Source organism: Aquarana catesbeiana, linkage group LG13, assembly GCF_042186555.1.
Source record: "Aquarana catesbeiana isolate 2022-GZ linkage group LG13, ASM4218655v1, whole genome shotgun sequence".
Lineage (NCBI taxonomy): Eukaryota > Metazoa > Chordata > Amphibia > Anura > Ranidae > Aquarana > Aquarana catesbeiana.
Genome location: NC_133336.1, coordinates 105,892,791 through 105,919,275, shown reverse-complemented (window position 1 = coordinate 105,919,275; position 26,485 = coordinate 105,892,791). Strand labels below are relative to the sequence as shown.

General features: G+C 41.8%; 1 protein-coding gene across 2 annotated transcripts in view; it reads left to right on the top strand.

Annotated features, from left to right (window-relative positions):
* Positions 1-26,485, top strand: part of CDIN1 (CDAN1 interacting nuclease 1) — a 707,904-nt gene that overhangs the window by 164,235 nt on the left and 517,184 nt on the right. Inside the window, exons 3-5 of one of the 2 annotated variants that reach the window (XM_073610473.1) lie at positions 5,642-5,687; positions 10,279-10,343; positions 16,580-16,640. In XM_073610473.1, the coding sequence (XP_073466574.1) occupies positions 5,642-5,687; positions 10,279-10,343; positions 16,580-16,640 (172 nt within the window). The remainder of the gene's footprint in view (positions 1-5,641; positions 5,688-10,278; positions 10,344-16,579; positions 16,641-26,485) is intronic. The other variant, XM_073610474.1, reaches the window with a different exon arrangement.

Below are 26,485 nucleotides of genomic sequence, written 5' to 3'. Positions count from 1 at the left end.
GCTCAGTATGGGTTTCAGGGAGGCCTCGTATATGCACGTTATATCTACGAGACCTGTTTTCCAAATCTTCAATTTTAGTGGAGGCCTATTCCAGCCTATCCTGGAGGTTTGTAATCATATTGGAATTCTGGTTAACCTTCTTGACTGTGCTGTCTATCTTGGTTTCAATCATCTCAAATCTTTCGCCTATGCTTTGGATGTCCCGTTTGAGGTCAGTGGCGATTATGGCGCATGATTTAGACAGCTCCTGTTGCAGCATTGTGGAAAAGGGTGCTTGTAACACTGCATCTCCTGCATTGGTTTAGATTGGCTAAATATGACACCAGTCATTTCTGCCATGTTCCTGTCCATGGAGGACATTGGGGAGTCTGCAGGCTCTTGCGTGTCCCTGTATGTGTCCGGTGATGGGGACTGTGATGAGGACTCACCCTGTTGGTCTGGATCCAGGTCTCCTGATGATTGAGAGGAGAAGGGGTCCCTGATATGCTCAGGTTCAGGCTGGATCCCATTTGGTCTCCTTCCTCTGGGATTTGTCTATTACAGCTTCTGTGCTTGTGTCGCCTTGTGTATGTCCACATTCCGGCGCCATCTTGGATTGCGGCCTGTGTCCGGGGGAGGGTCCTGCTGCTCTGTTTGTATTAAGCTGTTTGGTACTGCCTTTTCTTGGGCTGCCCTGTTGCCCTCCGGTTCATTACCGCCTCCGGGTGTTCGCCGTCAGGTCTTCAGTGTTCTATTCCTGCTGCCTGTGCTGTATATAGCTCCTTTTGGATTGGAGCGTGCGGCGCTCGTTCAGAGCACATCTGTCCCCGAGATCCCGCGCATGCGCAATCACTCCACTCACTTTTAATTAAATATCCTAACATATGAGGCAGGAATTCATTTTCTAATAAAGATCACACACAGGAAAAAATATACTTGTTCAATTTCTGTTAGATGAAAAATATATTTAGTTTTGGCAAGTTCGGGTATTGTGATTCTGACATTGAATTTTTTCAGGTGAGCTATAAAAAGGATGATAATACCCACCACCCCCCTCCAAGCTCTGTAGCTTCCTTATTGGTAAATATAGAGGGTTAGATCATCTGCCAATAAGGAAGCTCAGGATATAGGAGCCAAGTTTGAACTTTCTAGGAAATGCCAGAATTTGCTTTTAAACATATTCTTGTTTTTCACTGTCCATAATTTTTGAGTTTTATTTTCCCTTATATGATAAATTGCCCAGGTTTGTCAAAGGTTTACCCTAATTAAAATAACACTGTTATATATTCTTCATTAAGCCTGTCATGGGTTTGTAAAAGATGGTTAGAATTTAACTAACATGCCAGCTGCCAAAGCATCAATTTTTTTTAACCCCTCTGATTAAAATTATGCAAAATGTTTTCTGAATGGAGGAGAGGGCCCTGTCTTTTATCTGCCTCTCCCCCATTCGCAGAACGAGTTGAATTCTGAATGTGGGACATATTTTTTTACAGGTAAGTTATGTGCAAAAAATTTTGATCTAAAATTCAGCTTTTAAAATAAATAGAAAAAAAAAACAGCTGCTTATATCTAGTTGAAATGACAGTTGAAAGCTCTCCCCAATGGTGATCTTGGTTGGCCTCTGAACCTTCCATCAAGATGAATGTCTTAAGCAGCATGGATTGCAATAAAATCTCCATCCACTTGCAGTTGTAATTTGTTTGATAGAATGATATGAAGAGAATAAAATGTGCTTGTTATAGAAGGAGGTTGTAGGTTGTTACCAACTGGTTGTCATTTACATTTATGTGTTTTTGAGGAGGCAGGGGTGGATTATGAACAGATTGGTAAGAGGGAGGGCGATCATCAGTTTGTAATGTAAATATCGGTAACTTGAGGAAATATATAGTTGGAAACTGCAGACTGATCTGTGGGGATGATTGTCATCAGTCTGGAATGGGGGTCCAGCATATATATTTATGCTGCTTTATTATTGTTAATGGCTGTTAAAAAGGGGAAACAGTGCACGCTCAGGCTTCCTCTTTTTTGTGGCCATGTTGTTTAAGTAAGAATTTATTCTCAATGATGATGGACACATTTTTTTCAGGCCTTTCTGTAGGGTCATTTTAATTCCTAGCAGTGTATGTGGTCCACCTCATTTTGTGACCATCATGTTAGAATGCAACTTAGAAAAGATAGCTTCTCCATTTCTGTTGCCTGCTTTATATTTGCTAATGTGGTTCATGGTAGCTCTTTGCCAATCTTGACTTCTCAACAGGGAATGGTAACAACTCTCACTGGGAGAAACAGTCCATGTTTTTGGTGGAAACAGTGTGGAGGCAGCGAGGCTTTGGCTTCCAAAATATGGAATACAAGCATACACATAATAGTAAAGGCATTCAGGGGACTGGGATATGCAGACATCTTCATGGCCAGACTGCTGTTTTTCCCTACCCTTCCCTAAGGGATGTAACAGAAAGGCCTTTACTATGTTACTATGGCAGTGGAGAGTACAGCTGGGATCTATTGTAGTTAGAGCTGTTTTCTTAGGTCCATGAAAGCTAAAGCTAACTTGTTCAAGCCTACGAACATCCTCTAAAAGCTGTCCTGTGTATACTTGGTCGACTTTGTGATAAAAAAAAAATACAACTTGGAAATAAATACAGATCAGTTGAAATCAAGACCACAGTGTTCTTAAAGCGGAGTTCCACCCAAAAGTGGAACTTCCGCTTATTTGTCTCCTCTCCCCCTCCGGTGCCACAATTGGCACCTTTCAAGGTGGAGGGGGGACATGATACCTGTCTTTGTTATGAACAGTTATCCTGTTCCCACTACCGGGTGTCCGGGCCGCAGCCCGTGACATCACCGCGGGGCTCCCTCCTGCTCCCTCCTCCTCTCCCTGTCGCCAGGCCAGTAGGAGAGAGAAGCGGGGCCTCGCGGATGCGCAGTAGGGTTCCCGGTGTGAAGCCACAAGGCTACACTGCCGGGTACCCTTACCTTCAATGGCGGCGGCAGCAGCACCCGACAGCTGATGGAAACATCAGCTGTGGTGCCTACATCGCTGGACTCCAGGACAGGTAAGTGTCCTATTGATAAAAGCCAGCAGCTGCAGTATGTGTAGCTACTGGCTTTTATTATATATTTTATTATTTATTATTTGATTTTTTGGGCGGAACACCGCTTTAATTTTCTTTGAGGTATTTTTTGCACAGTGTAGCGGTGATTAGCACAGTCTGAGATTTTGACATTTCAGTCATTGTTACCAACAATTGAACCATGCTATTTAATTTAATATAAAACAGATGTGCTTTTGATGGGCACATCTTTTGACTTTCTACAAACTGCCATTTAAAAGCAACTGTGCCCACCGCATGCTTCAGGTAGTGCATAGGCTGTTCCGCCAAATATAGGACCATGTATCTAAACAGTATATGTTCATTAATTAGTGGGTAAAGAGACCACTTAGGTTGTGCTGCGCCCAATACAGGCAGGATTCAGCTGACTTTCGAAAGCCTGTATACTCAAACTTTTTTAATGTATTTGTTGAATTCAGTCTTATGCCCTGTACACACGGTCGGATTTTCCGATGGAAAATGTGTAATAGGACCTTGTTGTCGGAAATTCTGACCGTGTGTAGGCTCCATCACACATTTTCCATCGGATTTTCCGACACACAAAGTTTGAGAGCAGGATATAAAATTTTCCGACAACAAAATCCGTTGTCGGAAATTCCGATCGTGTGTACACAAATCTGACGGACAAAGTGCCACGCATGCTCAGAATAAATAAAGAGATGAAAGCTATTGGTCACTGCCCCGTTTATAGTCCCGACGTACGTGTTTTACGTCACTGCGTTTAGAACGATCGGATTTTCCAACAACTTTGTGTGACCGTGTGTGTGCAAGACAAGTTTGAGCCAACATCCGTCGGAAAAAATCCTAGGATTTCCGACCGTGTGTACGGTGCATTACTGTGCATGATCATCTCAGTATACAATTTCAGTTTATAAATTAAACTGTAGCAAGGAGCAGTTGTATGCACTCTAAGAATAGCTTTCAGTATAATAAAAATGGAAGTTGTGTACTAATTGGTTGCTCTGGGTTACAGCACAGCATTGCTCTTTGCATAATTAGTAGATTTGCAACCTTATGTTTGTATTTAGCAAATAAATATCACAAACGGTTTCTACTCTCGATAGGAAATAACTCTTAATTAGTCTATATCAGGAATCAGTAATTATTAATTATTTTATTTTCAATTTTTTTCAATTCATCTGATTTCTCTGCATATAATAATCTTTGTACTGTAGTGCATCATAAATTCTATCTGACCACATAGAAGGTCCCAAAGGGTGTGTTTAAATGCCGTCTGGCAAACTGAGAAAGTGAGCCTTTGATGTGGTCTGAGTAATGTTGTAAACCCTTTTATTTTGTCAGACGTGTTGGGAAGGAATGAAACTTGCCGTACAAGATAATTAATCTTAGAATACGCTTCTGTGGTGTTTTGTTTGCAAATTATATTGCCTGCAGAAAAAAAGAGGGTGACATTTAAGTTAATGCAGAGAAAATCAGAATATTATAATAAGGCATATTGCAAAACAGATTTATTGAAATTATAATTTGGGTGAGTTATCTACATCAGAAGTAATTAACTATGTTTTAAAATAGGATGAACGATAGAGATCCACATAGGACAATTTAGGAGAAACAGTAACAGTCCTATTTATCAATTGGCACGAGAGCTTGGAATTGGCACTAACTGTCCTGTGTCTCAGAGATAACCTGTGAGCTGCTGGCTGGGGTTAACTTGTCCTTGAATGGCTTTGTTGATGTTCCATTTTACTGCATAAAGAGTTAACCATGCGTCATGCTGAGAAGTGTAAGAGAGAAATGAGATACAGGCGGAGAGGAAATCCCTGTTGGAAGAGCTGCTTTCTATGTAGCTCATTGCCAGGTGCTTGACACTGAGTTGAATACTGGATGGATGAAGCTTTGGAAATGACGGACTCTAAGGAAAAGGAGCCTCCTGCAGAGAGAGTTTCTATTTTCAAAGACCCATCAGTTTCAGTGGGAATGTTAGAGTCCCATATGTTGCTACTGACATTGAGTTAAGCCCCCTCTGTCCCCCCTCCCAGACTTTTTTTCATGCTACCCTTTAATAAGACACAGCTACCAAAGAGGTTTCCCTGACTGCTCACAAAATGAATTTCAATATGTTGCCAATGAGCTAAGCGGCATGTTCCCAACTGCTAATGGATCTGAATTTCCATCCATTATTAATAGGATATGTACTCTGTTTTCCTTTCTGTCCCCCCTCCCTCCTGCTCCTTGTGTTGTTACCAGCAGGACATGCCACTAATACAGCTTTGTGGGCCTGGAAAGTGAAAGGAGATCCTGGCAACACATGAGGCTGTTATATCTGCTGCATATTCCCCACCACACTCTCTTCCTACTCCTTCTCTTGTAAACTTTCCTGCTTCTTCCCTGTCTTTCCATCATCCCCTCATGCCTGTTTCTTGACCTAGCCTTTGTCTGAGGTGTGTGTCTGGAACAACTTTTGCGCACTTGTTTTCATGTTTTCTTAGATTACAGGGCAGCGGGGCCTACCTTTGAAGCTGACTAGCCTTTTATCTCCCCCCATGCACTCCAGTAATTAACTTTGTCCATCTTTTATTTTGTTCCAGTCAATCGCAGTCCACTCTGCTGAGCATCTTCTCCCAGGAGTACCAGGTTAGAAGTTTCTTCCTTTGTGAAGCTTGACAGGTGCTTAATTGAATGATGAATGTCCCTTTATTTCTTTGTAATTGAACTGCCAGCCCGGTGATTGGTTTGGAAGATGTAAACCCCTCCACCTCCCTCCCCTCCGCTCTACCCCCTCCCCTTATCAAGCGTTGCCTGATCCTGAGTGGATGCCTGCCAAGCTTTACCCATCCATCTGTCTAATAACATCTATCCCTTGCTTATTTGGTGGACCCGTAATAAATTATGCTAAACCATTATTATTCTGACAATAATAATTTCCCTGCGTTGCATGGTTCCGTGTGCTAAATGTTTGCTGACTTGCACTGTCAGGGCTACTTTCCCTCGCTGACAGAGATTATGATAAACGACCCTCTCTTGGAGTGGCAGAAGGCAAGAGAGGCAGAAAATGGAGTCATTTATCATCCAGTGACGGGTGTCAGTCATATGGCAGCTCTCCAAGGAACCGTCACAGTTGTTTTTTTTTTCCTCATTCCATTCCATTTTTTGATCTTTGGTTCTAAATATATACACCCACACACACATTTTTAAATTAAAAAGAACATTACTCCCTTGCTCTTTAGAAGTTTACAGTACAAAACGGAGGGGCCAAATTGGAATGAAATTGGAATTGACGAAAACGTACACCACGCTTGAAATTTACAAATAATTTTGTTTAGCCATAGTGCTATTTTTTCTGAAGTTGTTTTGGTAAATCTATTTAAATTCTGTTTGTTACTGCTTTATTTGGGACAGACCTTCGGGTTTTAAGACACATAACATGTCCAAAATTAGGGCCTTTGCAGGTTATTTAAGACCTGTGTATAACTAAGCAAGCAGAAATATGTTTTACACTCCATCATGTGTGGTTACTAATATACTGCCACGCAGATCATGGGATACACATAAAAATTTCCACTGAAAGCATTCTATAGCCATTTAACTTGTCTGCTATCATAAATCATCCAGCCTGCTTCAATTGGAAAATACTTATAACTAGGTGTGTTCCATCATTCAACCACCTTTCAAATTATGCAAGTTGACTGGCAAAATTCTACATCTTAAAATAGATTGTGTATAATTAATAATACATAACAGTCCTAAATGTCCTACTTATGTCTTTTTGTAGTAAGTTGTTTCATGCCAACTCCACCTAAAACTGATATTCAGTTTTTCTTGATAGCTTACAATCTTTTTTCACGTGCCATTTTCTTATTTCTCCACTCAGTAGCTCCATTACGAAGCCAATGTGTTACGCATTTTAGTTAGCGTATCCGTTGGTTTAATTGACAGCTAATTTGTGAACCCATCTATGATACAGGGTCACTTTTGTTTTGGTTTTTGGAAACCCACACTGAGGTGGGACAATCTCTCCACCAAAGTCTTTGGTAAATTTAAATACCCAAAGGTGTCTCATATATCTCATCCAAAATTGATATTTCTTTATGGTGGAGTTGGCCTTCAAACACAGGGTTAACCTCCAGAATGTTACTTATTTTTTTTCAACTTATAGTTCACCTCTACTTTGCCCATTCATAGCCAATTAAAATGTCCAAATGTAATTGTCTACAGACCCCCAGCTGCTTAAAGTGAATATGTAGCCAAAACATTTTTTTTTTGGATACAGCAGGGAAGGGTTAGAACCTCTGTCAAAGGTTTACTGTTTCCTGGGACTTCGATAAATAGATTTTCCCCTTACTGTTATGTGAACAACTTCTTAGAAGACAGGAAATGAGGAAACTCTCCAACAGAAAAACAACAGGAATAAAAAGCTGACAGAAGTTCTTGCATTCTCCTATTTAACTTACAAATTGCATTTTAACATCCACCCGTGTTGCTGTTTTAGAGTTTTTCCCTGTCAGGTGAAAGGTTATCCCCGGGACTGTTCGTAAGGTGAAATCTCTCGCTCGAAACCCTGGACAGCAGTCAAAATCTGACCGGGGTTCCAATCCTTCCTCACCCTATCAAAACTAAAAAAAAAAAAAAAACCTGCTGTTTACACATGAGCAAAATACAGGTTCATTTTAAAGCCTTGTGCATGCAAACTTCAGCTTTTTTTAAAAGCAATGTGTACTACATTGATTTAGAAATCATTTGCAGAGCTTTGAGAAAAATTCTGGCAACGTCACTGAAACTTTTAAAGCACACTTCGGCTACATTTTGGGATTTCTAGTTAATTATTTTTAATATTCAAAGAAAGCTCATTCATTCATCCATCTATCATCCATCTGTTCATCCATTCATTCATCCATCCATCTATCATCCATCTATTCATACATCTATTCATCCATTCATTCATCCATCTATCATCCATCTATTCATCCATCTACGTCTCCATTCTTTATTTGGCTAAGAAGTCACTTTAAAAAACATCCCCCAGGATTTCTGGCCATGACCATCTTGATTTATCTCATCCATGTAAGGCCTGGAAACAAGGAAGTAACTGAAGAAATATATATATATATAAAAAGTTTAAAACAAGTAAATATGATATATCCTCCCTATCTGTTTACTAATGCTAGCAGCATAAGGATTAAAAATAGTCAATGTTGAATGAGAGAGTGAAGTTATGCTTTAAACCCAAATCTTAATGGAAATGCTAACTGCCATTTTATTTAGGCTGTTAGCAGGTGTCGAGAAGAACTTAAGTATCTTTTTAAGACCTCATTCACACGGGCACATAAGCTATACCTCTGTGCAGGGTCGTGTTTATGCGCCCTGGAATGACAGGCGAATCAAGCAGCCATGTGCAGTCAGCCTGTCAAAATCAATGACAGCCTGAGACCAGGTGGCTTTATGGATCTTCCTGCACATGCCAGTGTTTACATCCATTCAGGGATGGGCGCACAGCTGTTTTCACAGATAATCTGCATCCACAGCTGTACGGATGTAAACACTGGAATTTGCAGGAAGATTTGTACAGCCGCTGCATATCTCAGACTGTCATTGACTTTGACAGGTTGACTGCATGCTGCTGCACAGAACACCTGTAATTCCCTGGGTGCAAAAACACTGCCTTCTGCATAGAGGTGTGGGTCTATGTACCTGTGTAAATGAGGCCTTAAATGCAAACACTGTGAAATTGCAAGTTAAATAGTACACACATACACACTAATCTGTGTTCACTTTTGCTTTATCCATAATTTAAATTACCTGTCCTATTACCATCTTGAAGTGTGTATACAATTTACTTCCTTACTACATTTGGGGAGTGATGAAGGCAGTGCTACCATCTGAGGGAAGTAACATAATGCAAAATTTGCATTATAACATACTAAAAGTAAGGTGTAGACAGCCTATAAACCTCTGAAGTATGCAACCAGCAAAGATTAAGCCAAGGGGTCATAGAGAATCCCAGGTCTTACACATTTGCACAGCAGCTGGGAAATCTATTGAAAAAGTCATAAGAAGCATTGTTTTGCAAGCCAGCATACCTGCATGCACTGTTTTTAACTTGCAATTTTTAAGAATGTTTGCATAAAAAAAAAAAAATAAAACAGGAAACTTTGGTAGTGCTTTCTGTAGGCGTTCAACAAGTTTTAAGTAGTGCTAAATGTACTGAAAGCACATCTCCAGCTGAAGAAGAAAGCTGCTTGAAATTTTCTGAAAGCTTTGCAAATATTTTGTGAAAGTCTGCTGTACCCACTGCTTTTTTATATAAGCTGAAGTTTGTGTGTACAGGGCAAAAGGTTAAAAACGCTTAAAATCTCTTAGGGCTTGGCAACCATCTTGCAAATGTCATGAAGAGATTTAGGATACTTATGCGTAAACTTTAAATGGAGAGCATAATCCCGAAGCAAGTGTAGTGCAACACACATTGGTAATATAAAGTTAATGATTTTTCAGGATAGAAAAAACTAAGATCATTTTTTTTTTTTTTTTTTACCAAATCCTATAAACCAGTGGTGTCCAAACTGTGTCCCGGGGTACAGAAGCGACCTTTTTGCTTGCTTTTATCTGGCCCTTGGTGCACTATTCCTCCAATGGATACCAATGATGGGGCACCATTCCTCCCACTGACACTAATGATGGAACACCATCAACGGGGCTCTACAGTATTCCTCCAACTGACACCAATGATGAGTCACCATTCCTCCCATTGACATCATCGATGAGGCTCTGTTCGTCCAACTGATATCAGTGATTGGGCACCATTCCTCCCACTGACACCATCGATGAGACACTATTTCTCCAACTGAAATCAATGATGGGGCACTATTCCTCGCACTGACACCATAAATGGGGCACTATCCTTCCAACTGGCACAAATAATGGGGCACTATTCCTTGTACTGACACCATAAATAGGGGAAAGCTATCCCTCCAACTGACACCAATTATAGGGCACTATTCCTCCATCTAAAATCAATGATGGGACATCATTTACTGACACTGACCCCAGGAATTTTTCTGCTCCCAGTGGCCACAGTCCGGCCCTCTAAAACCAGACGGACAGTAAACTGGCCCTTTGTTTAGAAAGTTTGGAGACTCCTGCTATAAACTATAAAACTATTTCAATTATGTTTAGGGATACTTTTTTGTTTCATTTTGCTATAAAATATTGCTTTTAATCCCTATTGCAGAAGCTTATGAAAAGGACTCATGCAAGGCACCATGCTCCAGACACTGTGGAAGTTTACTACAAATGGTAATATGTTTGTCTTTCTCTGGCAATATTAATAAATCGGGTAAAGTGACACCAAATTTGGGCTTAAAACAAATTCTGTTGTATTCTTAACCCAAAAAGTCTCTTCTATTGTTCTTTTTTTCAAACATATTTATGCAAAGCTGGGTTGAAACCTCCTAAACATCAACGTGGGCATGAATGACAAAAGGGGCATTTCTCAGCCAGAGTCGCCAAGAACGAAAAGAAGCCAGCAAGTCACTTAGCCCAGTGGGTTTCACCTATGCCGGGGCTATCTGTTGTGAGGGAACTGACCTTTAAAAAAGAAAAAAAAGTGTATTTTTCTTTTTCATACATGATGGGACACAGAGTCAGGCTAATATTCATTACTTGCTGGGTTATACTCCATCATTAGGTCAATGGACACTGGTAGACCAAAGGTCTTCAGACAGGAAGTGATCTCCTATATAACCCCTCCCATACAGGAGTGTCTGCAAGGGGGATGGCATGGTTTGTTTGAGCTCTTGAAGCTCCAGGTCTCTTGTCCCATAAACGGTTCCAAAAATGAATCAAGGGATTGACCGATCAGATCCATTTGACACAGGCTTTTTTATGCTTAGATAAATGGTACCTGAGCCTCGCAAAGAAGACTCAAGATCCTGCGAGGTTTTGCCTGTAATGTGGCCTCCAGGCGCTGGACCCTGTGGAGTGGAAATCCTGGACACTACAGCGCTAAGGCATTTCCTGCAGGGTGCTGTATAGGTTCAAGGGAGTTTACCCTAAACATGAAAGGTTACCCACTCCTCCCCTTGAAGGTCCAAGTGACAGGAACCCGCTGTGAAGGGTGAAGATTGGGCCCTTAGTTTCTAAGTGGACCTGCGCCTGGACAGGTATGTGAAACCCCTTTATTTTATTATTGTGGGGTATCCCAGTGATTATAACAATCAGTCAAGCTAGCTAAAGGCTGGACACCTGTGTGCGGTGACCATACGGGGGCATTCTGGGTTAGCTGTGGATGTTTGCGAAGTGTACTTTTTTGCTTGGGTCTGGCTGGTTTTTACCTGTATGATGGCGCACTACGGTGTGCCATTTCGCCTTGGTTCGCCATGGCGCATGTGTGTTTGCAAAAGCGCCTCTGGGCTCAGCATTTTGTTTGGCGGCCATGGCGCACGAGGATTCGCCGCACATGCACCATAGCCTTTATCTGGGCGCATGAACGCGAATACAGTCACGCCCACTTCCCAGGACCATGCACATGTGTGCGCACGCATGCATAGAACATTTCAGCGCACACCCAGCTTATTTAAGCTGTGTATTCCTAGCATGTGGGGCTTCCAAAAGGCAGCTGTGGGACACAGAACAGGCTCTGAACAGACACTTGCAGTGGTTCATTTCTCCTTACCCGGGTCACGTGAGTCAACAGGTGTTGCTTGGCAGGCTAAAGGTGTTTAGCGGGATTGTTGTATAGGAGCTTGGTGAGCCCTATTAAAGAGTCTCCCTTTTGAGGTGTTTTAACTACACCCAAGTACTCTTTCTTTGCGGCATTGAATGTCTTCCAAAAAGAGGAGTGGGACTAACGCCACAGGGAAGGGCACATCTACGTCATCAGTAGTTCCTGATGAACCTAGTCGTATCCCTAGTGTTGTATCCCCTGAAAGACTAGAGGCTCTCGGGCAATCTGAGCCGCTGTGCCTATCTGGTATAGTGCCTACAGTCAATGCTGCTGCTTCACCCTTTATCACTATGGACGAACTGTCCTCAGCCCTAGCCGGGTTAGAGCACAGGATTGCCGGCATGATTGTCTCTATCCCGCAGGGTGGCTGGAAGCATGACAGATCCCCCTCCCCGAAGTCTCCTCGTCTGGAGCATGAATGGGTTGAGGATGAGGAAGAGCTTAAAGCTCAGGATTCGGTGGAGTGCCCGGCAGATGAGTCTGCTTCCGAGCAATCTGGACAGGAAGATATCCACTCGATGTCTCTCAGTCGCAGAGGTTTTTGATCCTGACTCTGACCGAAATGGTTCGTTCTGCCTTTAAGTTGCCTCTTGCAGAGGTGACTGAGCCCCCTGGTCCTCTTTGGGTTCTCTGAGACCTTTTCAGGTCGCACAGACTTTCCCGCTACACCCCCTGTTGAAACAGGCGGTGTATGCTAATTGGGAACATCCTGACAGGACTTTTTTGCCACCTAAAAGGTTTTCCCTTTCATATCCCATGGATGAAAAGTTTGTTAAAAAATGGAGCATGCCAGCCATAGATGCAGCAGTCTCTTCCTTAAACAAGAACTTAACTTGTCCAGTAGATAACGCACAGGGCTTCAAAGATCCTGTTGACAAGAAATTGGAGTTATTATTAAAGGCTTCCTTTTCTTTGGCCAGTTCGGCCATTCAGCCAGCTGTTGCAGCAATTGGTATTTGCCAGTCCATAAAGGATCAAGTCAAATGGCCGGATAGGCCTAACCAGGAGGATGATCTGCCTGAAAGTAAGACAGATATTCCTCGAGCGCTGTGTTTTGCTGTTATTGGTAGGTTTCCCATTTCATGGGGAACATTTATTCGGTGATCACTTGGACAAATATATCTAAAAGATTTCCGGAGGGAAGAGTTCTCTACTTCCTATGAAGAAAAGCACCAAATATCCCTCATTTAGAAACCCAGGGAATGCTTCCTTAAATGTCTTAGTGTCAGGGCGGTTCCGCCACCAACAGGACGCTAGGGCCAGGGGCAAGCCACAAGACCAGGGCCAGAAAAGGTTCTGGGTCCATTGGGTGGGGGAAAGGCTGCTGGACTTTGAAGACATTTGGAAAACAACAACTCAGGACGAATGGGTCACCTCAATTATATCTCGCGGTTACAAGCTGGAGTTATGGGGGTGCCCCCTCAGGCTGGATCATAAATACTGAAAAGTCAGCCTTGAGACCAGCTCAAAGTCTAAAATATTTAGGTCTAATTCTAAACACGGTCCAAGCAAGAATATTCTTGCCACCTGAAAGGATCTGTGCCCTGAAAGATCAGGTGCGTCAGATAAGGGGCCCCAGACAACCCTCCATTCGGCTCTGTATGAGTCTTCTAGGGAGGATGGTATCCGCCTTCGTGGCAGTGCCCTAAGCCCAGTTCCATTCCAGGCCTTTACAACAAGACATCTTGTTGGCTTGGAACAGAGGAAGAAAAGCCCTGGATTATCCAATGTACTTATCTCCTCATGCATGCTTAAGCCTAAACTGGTGGTTGCAGGATCAGAACCTGCGAAAGGGAAAGTCCTTTCTCCCGGTAACTTGGAGAGTACTGACTACAGATGCCAGTCTCTCAGGCTGGGGAGCGACCCTAGATGGGCTCCCAGCTCAGGGGAAATGGTCAGAGACAAAGCAGACCCTGCCCATCAATGTCCTGGAATTAGGGGCAGTACTTCTAGCCCTACGATCCTGGACAGTGGAGCTTCATGACTGCCCCATCAGGGTTCAGTCCAACAATGCCACGGCAGTGGCCTATATAAACCACCAAGGCGGTACCAGGAGTCGTTCAGCTCTGAAGGAGATGAACTACATACTAGCCTGGGCAGAGGGACATGTGCCAATAATATTGGAAGTCCATATCACGGGAGTAGAGAACTGGAAAGCAGATTATCTCAGCCGCCAGCAGATCTGCCCGGGGGAATGGTCCCTACACCCAGAGGTGTTCCAGGACATTTGCCAACATTGGGGATGGCCAGAGGTCAACCTACTGGCATCCAGGTTCGACAACACGCTACAGCAGTTTGTGTCTCGAACAACAGATCCTCTGTCAGTTGGAGCAGATGCTCTGATAGTTCCATGGAGCCAGTACTCCCTGGTTTATGCTTTCCCTCCGATCCCTCTCCTTCCACATTTGTTGCGCATGATTCAGAGAGAGAGGGGATTCCAGTCATTCTGGTGGCACCAGCCTGGCCCAGAAGGCCCTGGTTCCCGGAGATTGTGAGACTAATAATAGACAGACCATGAACACTTCCACATCGCCCTGATCTATTGTCTCAAGGTCCTTTATTCCACCCCAATTTACAGTCTCTAAATTTGATGGCATGGCTATTAAAGCATCTCATGGCATCTCGCGACCAGTGGTGTCTACTCGCTAGGAAGAGTTATCATAAGGTCTGGAAGACTTATATTGCTTGGTGTGAAGCCAGAAAATGGCATCCTTGGAAATATGTGATTGGGAGAATTCTCTCTTTTCTACAGTCAGCTGTGGAAATCAAATTGGCTTTGAGTACAATCAGAGGTCAGGTTTTCGGCCCTATCAGTACCTTTATGCAAGGGGCAACTCGCTTGCTTCCACCCATTAGGTCACCTATGTGTCCTTGGGACTTGAACTTGGTGCTTTCTGTGTTAACAGAAACAAACATTTGAACCTATTAAGGAAATTCCATTAGACTTGCTGTCACGCAAGCTAGCCTTCCTGATGGCTATCACCTCGGCTAGAAGTCGGAGTTGGTGGCCCTTTCATGCAGGGTACCGTACTTGATCCTTCACCATGACAGAGTCGTCTTATGACCTGTTCCATCCTTTTTGCCAAAAGTGGTGTCAGCTTTTCATTTAAATCGGGACATTATTTTGCATTATTTTTCCTCTCAGCCTCGTTCGGCAGAAGAGAGACGACTGCATTTTTCGGATGTTGTCTGGGCAGTCAAGGCTTATTTGTCTAAATCTGCGGAGATCCAAGGATCAGACTCTTGGTAAAAAAAAAAAAAAAAAAAAGGTCCCAAGAAGGGGCAGGCAGCTTCCATTGCCAATTGGGTCCGTCAATTGGTCATTCAGGCCTACGATCTGAAACATAAAGATCCTCCCTTTAGGGTGAGAGCTTATTTTACCAGGGGTGTAGGAACCTCCTGGGCTTTTTGCCATCAGGTATCTGTGGCTCAGATTCGTAAGGCTGCCACCTGGTCTTCAGTGCATATGTTCACAAAATTTTATCAAGTGGATGTTTGAGTAGCCGAGGATTTGGCTTTTGGCCGCAGTGTACTGCGGGCTGCCGTGTAAGTTCTGATGGCTATTGTTTGACAGGGTGTCTCCCTCCCCTCAAGGCTATTGCTCTGGGACGTCCCAGCAGGTAATGAATATTAGCCTGACTCTGTGTCCCATGATGTATGAAAAAGAAAATAGGATTTTTATGTCATATTTACCTGTAAAATGCTTTTCTTTGAGTACATCATGGGACACAGAGATCCCTCGCCTCTTTTTTGAGGATTTAGTGCTTGCTACAAAGCTAAAGTACTTCCTGTATGGGAGGGGTTATATAGGGGATCACTTCCCATCTGAAGACCTTTCGTCTACCAGTGTCCATTCACCTAATGATGGAGTATAACCCAACAGGTAATGAATATTAGCCTGACTCTGTGTCCCATGATGTACTCAAAGAAAAGGATTCTACAGGTAAGCATGACGTAAAAATCCTATTTTCTAAAGAGACATTTTAAGTTGTTATAACAGTGTTTGAATATCATGTTAGATGTGATTTCCACATTTTAATGCTTGTTCTACATACTTGTAATGCTATTAAATGTAGAGATTTGTAGGTCACCGTTAGAGGGAGCTCTTTATTTCACTTGGCCATTTTCAACCTCCTGCTTACTAGCTGTTGAGATAGGATATCATCCGCTTTAGGGACCTGTTTATAAAATAATGGCATATCCTAACCGCCATGGATACACTTATAATTACTGAGAATTCTATATATTCTTTCTAAGGAGAACCCGTTTTAGTATATATTTAAATAGTTTAAAGCATACCTGAGGTTAGATTGTTAAAAGTACTGCTGTCATTGAATACTAACATCATGTAGCTTTCCTATTAAGTATCTTGCGATCCCTGAGTCACTCTGGTATGTAGACTTCAACCCACTTTCCAGGTAGACAGCCTGGCTCCACCCCCTCCCACTGTTTTTGGGTCACTGTCGCTCATTTCTGTAATGAGTTTTATTGGCTAATAGTGGGGCAATAGGAGAGTGGGATCAGGCTGTCGACTGGGAAAATGAGAGGAAATTTCCATCCAGAACACTGAATAATTGTCTGTTAGAAAAGTAAAGCAACTTGTGGGCATCCAGAAGTTCTTGCTATTCCATGATGGCTGTGCTTCAGAAACCTAATTATAACTTCAGGTTTGCTTTAAAAAGAATCCCCTTTTTCATTGCGCTTGATTTAGATCATGCATTGTAGATAATAAATTGGCCTATATAAGCATATGGTTCAAGGTGGCCTGTTGTTGAAATTCTGTAATTTTTGTCACGTTATCTTTCAGGTACTTACGTGACATAGCGACAGACCCAACAGCACCTGTCCTACTCAACCTAGCTAATGAGGTAAGGCTAAATTGGTTTACAAGCAGCACCTGCTTGTATTGCCAGCAACTGTGCTGAATGTACTGTATGTGTCATATCTAACAGTCAGCTATATTTACACATCAAGTCTAATTGCATACATGCTGAGATGGGCAGTGTAGAAAACACATTTCGGTAAACAAAGGTGTGTGAAAATAGATTTCCATATGCGGCTGTTTTCAGTCACTGTTGAAAATGTTTGTCATTTACAGTTTCATAAAGAAACTGTTCCATGGATGCTGAGGTTAAAAATAAAAACCAATTTGCATGTTATAAAACATATCCAATTACATTTGTTGAGGTATGCAGCTGCCGTGAGGTTTACCTCTCCTTATCGGACCCATCTTTTCTGTATAGGAATAAACATGAATGCTTGCATTGCCAAGCTGAGCGTATGCATTTGTGTTAGGGACAGCTTACACTGACATTATTTTTGTGTCTGAGGTTCTGGGTCTGACCATTATAGTGTATGTATAACCAAAACCTATTTTTTTTTTTTTTTTTACCAATTGCCGACCCGTTTGCACTAAGTATACTGCGAGTGGGTGGCACAGCTAGGCACTGCGACATACCTGTACGCCGCAATGTACTTCCTGGTTTGGTGGTGCACACATGTGCGTGCCCCCTGCTGACCCACGCTGTGATTGGCTACAACACGATTTTGTCCACAGGTTTTTGCGCATGAACCTGCTGATCTGCTGTAGCCAATCACAGCATGGCCCTGTGTCTTGTTTGTAAACACAAACACAGGATCTGGCTGGTTCTTCTCGCCCTGAGCCCTTTTTATTCAGGGAGAGTAGAAAGCCAGGTCCTGTGTGAGTAAAACCAGCACATATACATTTGCATACACTTGTTGGCCACATTTACTGTACCTAACAAGTGCAATCAAGTGCTCTGCAATCATTAATACAGTGTACAGTATTAGTGATTAATATATTGGTGTCACTAGCGAAGTCAGATAGTGTCTCTCCCAGCCAGTCTGTTAGAGTCAGATTTCCCATCACACTATAGGTGGCTGATCACCACCATTACTAGTATAGCGTCTGTGTGGACCTGTATGTTGATCATGATCAGAACTATTCTAGTGTACCCAATAATATAATGTCCCCAAGGATCAGCCCTGAACACTAGAAGAACTAGCGTTTGCCCCCCCCCCCCCCAAAAAAAAACTGCAGCGTCAGTAATATTTTTCTGATCACTGACAACTCTGATATATTGTTCACAAAATTGCAGTGATCAGGACTGATCTCTGCTAGCACTAGCAGTTAATTTTATTTCTAGTGTGCAAGCAGTCCCTGTTTCCTAGCCATTCCCCCCACCATAGTCATCACTATAAGGTACCTGTAAAAAAGGTAGTTCTCAAAATGGCCAAAGATAGGTATACTAGTGAGCATGACAGATGAGAGCAAAGGAAAAGCCTCACTGTCAGAATCAGGCCAGAATATGAACCTGTAGAAAGCAGTGGCACCCTGAGGCCCCTTTCACACTTGTGTGACTTGTCCTGCGACTTGGGACTGCAAAGTCACATGACAAGTCGTACCCCATGATTTCCAATGAGTACCATTCATATCTGTGCGACTTCAAAGTAGTCCCTGCACTACTTTGGTCTGACTTTGATGCGACTTATCACGAATGAATTCTGAATATACTACTTGATGGTCATGTTTATGTTCTTATACGCTATGTTTGTAATGTGTAAATACATATATTTATATACTATTCTTGAATAAAATTTAAATTTTTTACTGACCTACTACCAACAGACACACTATCTCCCTTCAAAAATCCCATTATATCTGAAAGAGTACCATCTTTCTTTTTATTTTTCTGTATCTGACTTTGATGCAAGTTGAGGACCTCAAGTTTACATAGGCATTCCCTGAAATCACTGCAAAATCGCGTGACTTTCAAGTCGCGGCAGTGTGAAAGGGGCCTGACAGCTAGCTTGAATAGTGGTGAAGAGGACCCTACTAAAGCCAGGTGTACCCGACCCCATTTTGGTGACGTGCTAGTGTGTGGAAGCAGTGATCTCTCTGTAGAGGACTGACAAGCCCTTTGCTCAGTCAAAGCCAGCATCAGCAGGGAGTATGAGCTTTGCTGATTACAGAGCTACAGTATATGTCAGATGTACAATAGGCATGTTGTACCTCTACAGAGAGAACTCTGTTCCCCATTAGAGAGTTCTCTGCAGCATTCTGGCAGGGGATGGGCTTCTCTACTCAGGTTTTGGCAGCTCTCCAAACAAACTGAACTGTAAGACTTTGCAAACCTTTTGTTTGGGTACGCTGAATGTTCTGAAGATGAGGGGTTGTTGTTCTGCAGTCCTAACACACTTGCTATACTGGTGTGATAACCCTGCTCTTCTATTCAGTACAGTGAGTGAATGAGTGTTGTCACTCTACAACAGGAATGTGTTAAGTAAGCAAAAAGCAAATGCAGTCACTACATGTAAGGACTAGTAAGCTGCGTTATGCTATTTTTGTTCTTGGGTTGAGAGACATTTTATTACCCCTGTCTGTTTTTTTGTTTGCTGCTTGTATCCCATCGGGGCACTTCAAGTTCTGATCTAAAGATATAACAGGAAAATCCCTTCTTAAAGCGATGTCACTTGAATAGATGTCACTATTGGTAAATATTCCCTCACCTCCCGTTCCTGTGACAATTCTTGGATTTCTTCTCGCTCTCTGTACTGGAGATGGTGGTCACCAGGACAAATAGAGAGGGTGATTTTTCCAAGTGGGGACACAGACAGCAAGAAAAACCTGGCAGGAGTTCACATTTTCTCCCATTATAAAAGAAAAAAAAAAGTTTTTGCTTTACATATACTTTATTGGTTTCTTAGACATGATGAAATAAATTGATATTTTAGGTTGGTTTACTATATGTATTTTACTTGTAATCCAAGCATTTTTGCCTCATTCACCTCGTGGAAAAATATTGTAAGGTTTAAAGCCTTTTACAGACCAATCGAAATAAAAATCCAAACTCGCTGGAAGGTTCTGGAAGATGAGTTTATTGCAGTTATAAATATAAATAACGCTTCTGAGTTTTATTGTGTAAAGCCCACATAAAACACAGTGGGGGCGGATAAATACAACATGAAATCAGTGTGTGGAAAACTAAAATATTTATTTACAATAATAACTCGGCGGTGATATTTGGTCACATAGAACTAGCAGTCCCCAGAAAAGGTGATGGTATATACATTTATGCCTGTCTATGTACTTGTATGTACCATAGTTATTTTTTCTAATCATTGACACTTAAAAAAAAATCAAGCATTTTTAACTAATATGAGACTAGAATGGGTTGATTTTAGTAGTCATTTGGAAAATGTGTAGTAGGAATTTATGCAACCAGTATTGCTGCAGTCTGAACAATTTAGCCAATACATAAAGTATATAGAAGATTTGGCAGCATTTTTTTCCATATTCAGCCATGGATATGTTGGTAACATTATTTCTTTTAATCTGGTAAAATTATTTCCACCTATACTGTATTTGGTTTGTATTTTTGCACCCAGCTGGTTTCACGCCCACTACTGCGACTGAGGAAATCTTTCTCTAGTGAGCCTCCTGTGATCTAGACTATCTCTCATAACATAACACAATGAACAGTACTTGGATAAAATAGTAGTAGGTTTTCCTGATAACAGGGACATTTGCATACATATTTATAGGGGGTACATGAAAGACTACAGATGAACATCACCCCTTGCTGTTAGACAGAATCCAGAAAAATGGCTTTTACCAACCGCAGTATGACTGACAGATTGTGTGGTTTGCTTAGTTATACCATATTGCATAGATAAATGTTGTTCTTAAATGAGGTATTGAAAGCAATGTAGAACCTAGGATTACACTTTGACTGTACTTCATATAACTGCAATGGTATAATAGAGAGAGATGGCTAAGGTTAATGGCTGCCGTGGTGGGCGTAGACTGCAGAGGATGACTTTGCAAACCAGCAATTTTGTTCATTTTCGGCTCACTGTTTCTTGCTATTTTCCAAGGTGGGACATGTATTTCATTTATATACCTAATATTTTTTTAGGCAAGGGGCACCATTCAAGTACTTTATTCTATCATGTATCGTGTGTTTCAATACATTTTTGCAATTTTGTTTCTATTCCTTATTGCTGTTTCTTGTTTCTATGGACATGTGTTGCAAGGATGTCACTATGGGGGGAGATCTACTAAAACTAGTGCACACAGAATCTGGTGCAGCTGTGCATAGTAACTAATCGGCTTCCAGGTTTTCACACTGGTGCGATATACGGTATACATGTCGCGTGACGTGTATAAATCAATGGTTCACTATGAGAGCTGTCTTAACTGGTCCGACTTTAAAAAGGTTCCTGCACTACTTTGGTCTGTCTTGGGCACGATTTCAGCCCATTGATTTGAATGTAAGTCGCATCATCATCTCAACTGATCCAGCTTGTGGCATGCGAGTTGTGCTCTGAGGATCTTGAAGAGGAACCCCACACCAAATTAAAAAAAATAAAAAAACGGCTTGGGGTCCCCCACAAGACCACACCAGGCCCTTCAGTTTGGTGTGGATTTTAAGGGTAATCACCATACCAAATTATTATTATTTTTTTTTAAACGGCATGCACGCAGCCCGGCAGGTCAGAAAAAGGGGGGGGGGACAAATGAGCGATTTTATTAAGAATGAAGAATGTCCCCCCGTCGTATCTCCAATATGCCTTCTTTCTCCAGTGATATCCTCTCCCTCAGCTGTTGTTGGTGATGTCACAAGGGGGCAGGGTCTCTGGAAGACGTCCATGGACGGCCATGCCCCATGGCTGTATAAAAAAAGCACCCAACTTCTCTGTGTTGAGGGCATGAGGCCTGGTATGGTCCAAGAGGGAGGTGCTCATCCCCCCCCCCCACACACACACACACCAGGCTGCGTTCTCGGGTAAGGGTCTGGTATGGATTTTTTTTTGGGGGGGGGGACCTCACGCCTTTTTTTTTTTCTAATTTTTTAAAATTTTGGTGTGGGGTTCCTCCCTCAAGATTCATAGCAGACTCAAAGGGCTGGTTATGGTCGGATCAAAGTCTGATCCCGTTCATTGAAGTGGGACATGAAGTCGTAGGGAAAAGTCGGATAGAAAGTCGTCCGACTTCTATGCATTGTGAACCCGGGCTTATTGTTGAAGTTTAATCGAACAAGCTGAAGTTAGAAGCTGGCTACCATGCACAGCTGCACCAGATTCTGAGTGCACCAGTTTTAGTAACGCTCCCCCTATGGGAAGTTGTGGAACACAAACTTTTTATTGCGTTGCATGTGCTGCTTTTTCTGTGGAGCAATCCAGGCCATTAGTAGAAGGATTTTCATTCACCCAGGAGTAGAGCACTTCTGCAGAAGTACAGTAGTCTGCAGGATACAGTAAATGTGGCATCTGAATGAATGTGTTACAGATCATAAAGGCAGATAAAGAGATTCTCCTTATCTCATGTTTACCAAGCATATTTTCACGTTTGCCTGGAGTTTCACTTTCAAAAGCACCTGTACTTAAAATCTTTATACACTCAGCATCCACTTTAATAAGTACAAGTGGTTGTAAATGCTGAGCTCTAGGCACAGAAGAAAAAGTATATTACAGTCATATATTACCAGGCTTAAAATGAATGGTGTGTCCTGTTGAAATGAAACATTTCTTTGCTGAGTAATTCACCTACCTGTCTGTGTTACAGCAGGCTGCTCTCTGCGGGTTTCTGTTCTGGTGACCTGTGACTTCTAAGGTAGTGTGATGCCAGAGCTCCTTTGAATGAGCATTCTCAGCAGCTCACATATGGGACCTTATGGCTGCCTATCTGCTCCTCGATAGTTAGATTGACAGATTCAGCTTTTCAATAGCGGCAAGTGCTGAATCTCCGCAGCTGTGCTTTACAGAGTGCCACGCTTATGCATGCTTTACAGTTCGGTCACACTGAATGCGGCTTTGAAACCGTGCGACTTCACTTGAAAGCGCACAATTTCTGTACCGAATGTCAGTGTGCCTTGGAAGACATCTGTGCGACTTCATGCACAGATGTCTATGCAAGTCACACCTGTACTTGCAGAAAGTAGTGGAAGAACAGCTCCCTTTGCAGACAATAGGGTTCTACTTGTCATGCGATTTGAAACTATCAAACCGCATGACAAGTTACATCGATGTGACTGGGGACTTAGACTGGGCTGAAACTTTTTTTTTTACAGCTTTTGCCTGTATAGTTTTTAATTTCACAGATATTTTTTTCTATTATCGTATGAAATCTAGATATTGTGGCATTGGGAATAATAGACTTTATAGGCATGTATAAAAGTAATTACAAATTTCTTTTTCATACATCATGAGACACAGAGTTAGGCTAATATTCATTACCTACTGGGTTATACTTCATCTCCAGGTGAATGGACACGGGTAGACCGAAGGTCTTTAGACAGGGAGTGATCCCCTATATAACCCCTTCATACAGGAAGTACTTCAGTTTTTTACCAGTGTCTGCAAGGTGGATAAAAAATATATAAAACAGCGCTAGCAGCCTATATCAACCAAATACATCCTAATAAACAGTGCCCAATGTATCAATGTTAAGAGAAAACATAAAATCTAAAAGTGCTCAGGTGCTTCAGTGAAAGGTCCAACGGTGCTCCAAAACTTTTCAATCGGTGAAGCGGCTCCCCCTTTGGTGTCCCCACTCACCAAAATTATTGGATCCTCAGCTTCACAGTCTAGGATCAAAAAGGCATTGATCAAATGATCTGGGGATATACTGGATGGCTCCTCAGTAAACTCTTGCAGGGAGACGTTTTAAGACAGGAAGGATATACCACACTCCATAGATGGGGAAACAGAGAGAGAACTCATAGTGGAATAACGTTTGGCATTAATTATTAAGCTAGTTCAATGTGCAATTTACAGGATTTTTGGCAAAAACAGGCATCAGTAAAAAAAAAATTATCCGAGTTCGCCGCTAAATGGAGAGCGTTCCACGGAGATGGAAATTTGCGTCAATGGCTAACACAAACTGGAAGTACGTCAACGCGTTTCGCCCCTCCTCCAGGGCGTCAGCAAGGACATCACTTCCGGTTCCATTACAACCTATTTATACCCTAAGGGAGATAGAACCTCCCTCTATGCAGTAAAAAATTACCAATTACGATCTATGTATGGAAGACAGAACCTCCCTCTATGCAGTAAAAATTGACCAATTACGATCTGTGTATGGAAGACAGACACTCACTTGATCCTTTTACATCATTTCCTGTTGCCAAGTATAAAACTTTAAACAGCATCTCATCTCCCCGTTCTGCCTAGTGACAGTGTCACTGGATCTCTGCTCCCTGTCATCGGAGCAGAGATCAGTGACGTCACACACAGCCCATCCCCCCTACAGTTAGTAATCACTCCCAGTACTGATTTAACTGATTTAACCCCTCCCTGCCCCCTAGTGATTAACCCCTTCACTGCCAGTGTCATTTATACAGGAATCAATGCATTTTTATAGCACTGATTGCTGTATAAATGACAATGGTCAAATGTCCGACATGTCCGCCATAACATCGCAGTCACAATAAAAATTGCTGATCACCACCATTACTAGTAAAAAAAAAAAAAAATTAATAAAAATGCCATAAAACTATCCCCTATTTTGTAAACGCTATAACTTTTGCGCAAAACAAATCAATAAGCGCTTATTGCGATTTTTTTTTACCAAAAATATATAGAAGAATACGTATCGGCCTAAACTGAGGAAAACATTTTTTTTTTAATATTTTTTTGGGATATTTATTATAGCAAAATGTAAAAAATAATGCGTTTTTTTCCAAAATTGTCGCTCTTATTTTGTTTATAGCGCAAAAAATAAAAATCGCAGAGATGATCAAATACCACCAAAAGAAAGCTCTATTTGTGGGAAAAAAAGGACGTCAATTTTGTTTTGGAGCCAAGTCGCACAACCGCGCAATTGTCAGTTAAAGCGACGCGGTGCCGAATCGCTAAAAATGCTCTGGCCAGGAAGGGGGTAAATCCTTCCGGGGCTGAAGTGTTTAAAAGAACAATTTATCTGTTTAGCTATATGACAACAATAAAAGCAACTAATGCGATAGACACATGCAAAAGATTTCCAAAATATAAAGAACAATGAATAAACATTAATTTAAAAAAGAAAGAAAGAAAATAAAAAATAAAAATAAAGACATTAAAAAAAATACATAAAAAAAAAAATTAAAAGAAAAGAAAAACTTTTAAATAAAAATAAAATAAAATCTCTCAAATCATATTACCAATTGGACAAAAAACAATTGAGATCTAATTCAATGTAAAGGCCATGGGGACTCAAAGTGCGGAACCTATGGATCCATTGAGTCTCATTCTGTGAAATAGCTCTCTTAAGATTGGAACCTCTCCAATGTTCCTCCACCCTATCTATCCCACAGAATGTGAGGCCCCCTGGATCTTTATTGTGGAACAATCTGAAATGATTGGACAGGCCATGATGTTTATAGCCCTTTTTGATTCAATTGACATGCTCCCTAAGCCTTACCCCAATTTTCTCATGGTCCTGCCCACATATTGTAGACCACAGGGACAAGACAAAAGGTAGGTAACGTGTGGTCCCACAAGTGATACATTTTTTGATTTCAAAAGAGATACCCTCAGAAAAAGAGCTTAAGTGGGTAGTTTTCCTTTTCCTATGTTTGGAGGTTTTACACATCACACATTTAGCTAGATATAACCAACAATATAAACAGTTTGAAAAAATAATTAGGGAACATTAGCCTCTGTTATTGGAAGACAGAGAGCTTAAAAAAGTCTTGCCCCCACAGCCCAGGTTTATTTATATGAAACCTCCAACACTCAGGCTCAAACTGGCACACAATGTTATTAATCCTGCCAAGAAGTTATTTACTTTTTTGTATCAAACTGTTTTTTTTTTTTTTTTTTTAAGGTAAATGTGTGATGTGTAAAACCTCCAAACATAGGAAAAGGAAAACTACCCACTTCAGCTCTTCAACGTACTTCCAGTTTGTGTTAACTAGGGATGAGCCGAACTCCCCCCGGTTCAGTTCGCACCAGAACCTGCGAACGGACCAAAAATTTGCACGAACGTTAGAACCCCATTGACGTCTATGGGACTCGAACGTTCAAAATCAAAAGTACTCATTTTAAAGGCTAATTTGCATGGTATTGTCCTAAAAAGGGTTTGGGAACCCGGGTCCTGCCCCAGGAGACATGTATCAATGCAATCAATCAAATAATCGAAAATAAGTGTGCTTAAGTATAAACCATATAGTGGGAATATATGGAAAATGTGGTGAACCACAGCCAGTTTTATAGGCAGGATAGGGGTGTCGCCATGGGGGCTAAATATGCCCCCAGCTTGGCGAACCTCTTCATGGCCCTGTGGGAGGAGGATGTCATCTATGCCCAACAGAAACCTCAGGTGGTGTTGTGGGCTAGATACATAGATGACATCCTCCTCCTATGGAATGGTAATCGTGAGGATCTCGATCTCTATATGACGGGGTTGAATGATAATGACCGGGGGATTCGACTTTCCTATGAGGCCAGCCAATCTGAGATCAATTTCTTGGATCTTAAAATTGGTGTCAAGGATGGGGAGTTTACCACAGCCACCTTTTTTAAAAACACAGACCGGAATTCCTATATACCGACTGACAGCTGCCATCATGAGGTCTGGTTGAGGTCTGTGCCGAAGAGCCAATTCATTCGTTTAAAACGTAATTGTTCTAACCATGGTGAATTTTTAGCCCAAGCAGATATTTTATTAAAACGTTTCCTAGAGAAGGGCTATGTGGAGACCTCTCTGAGG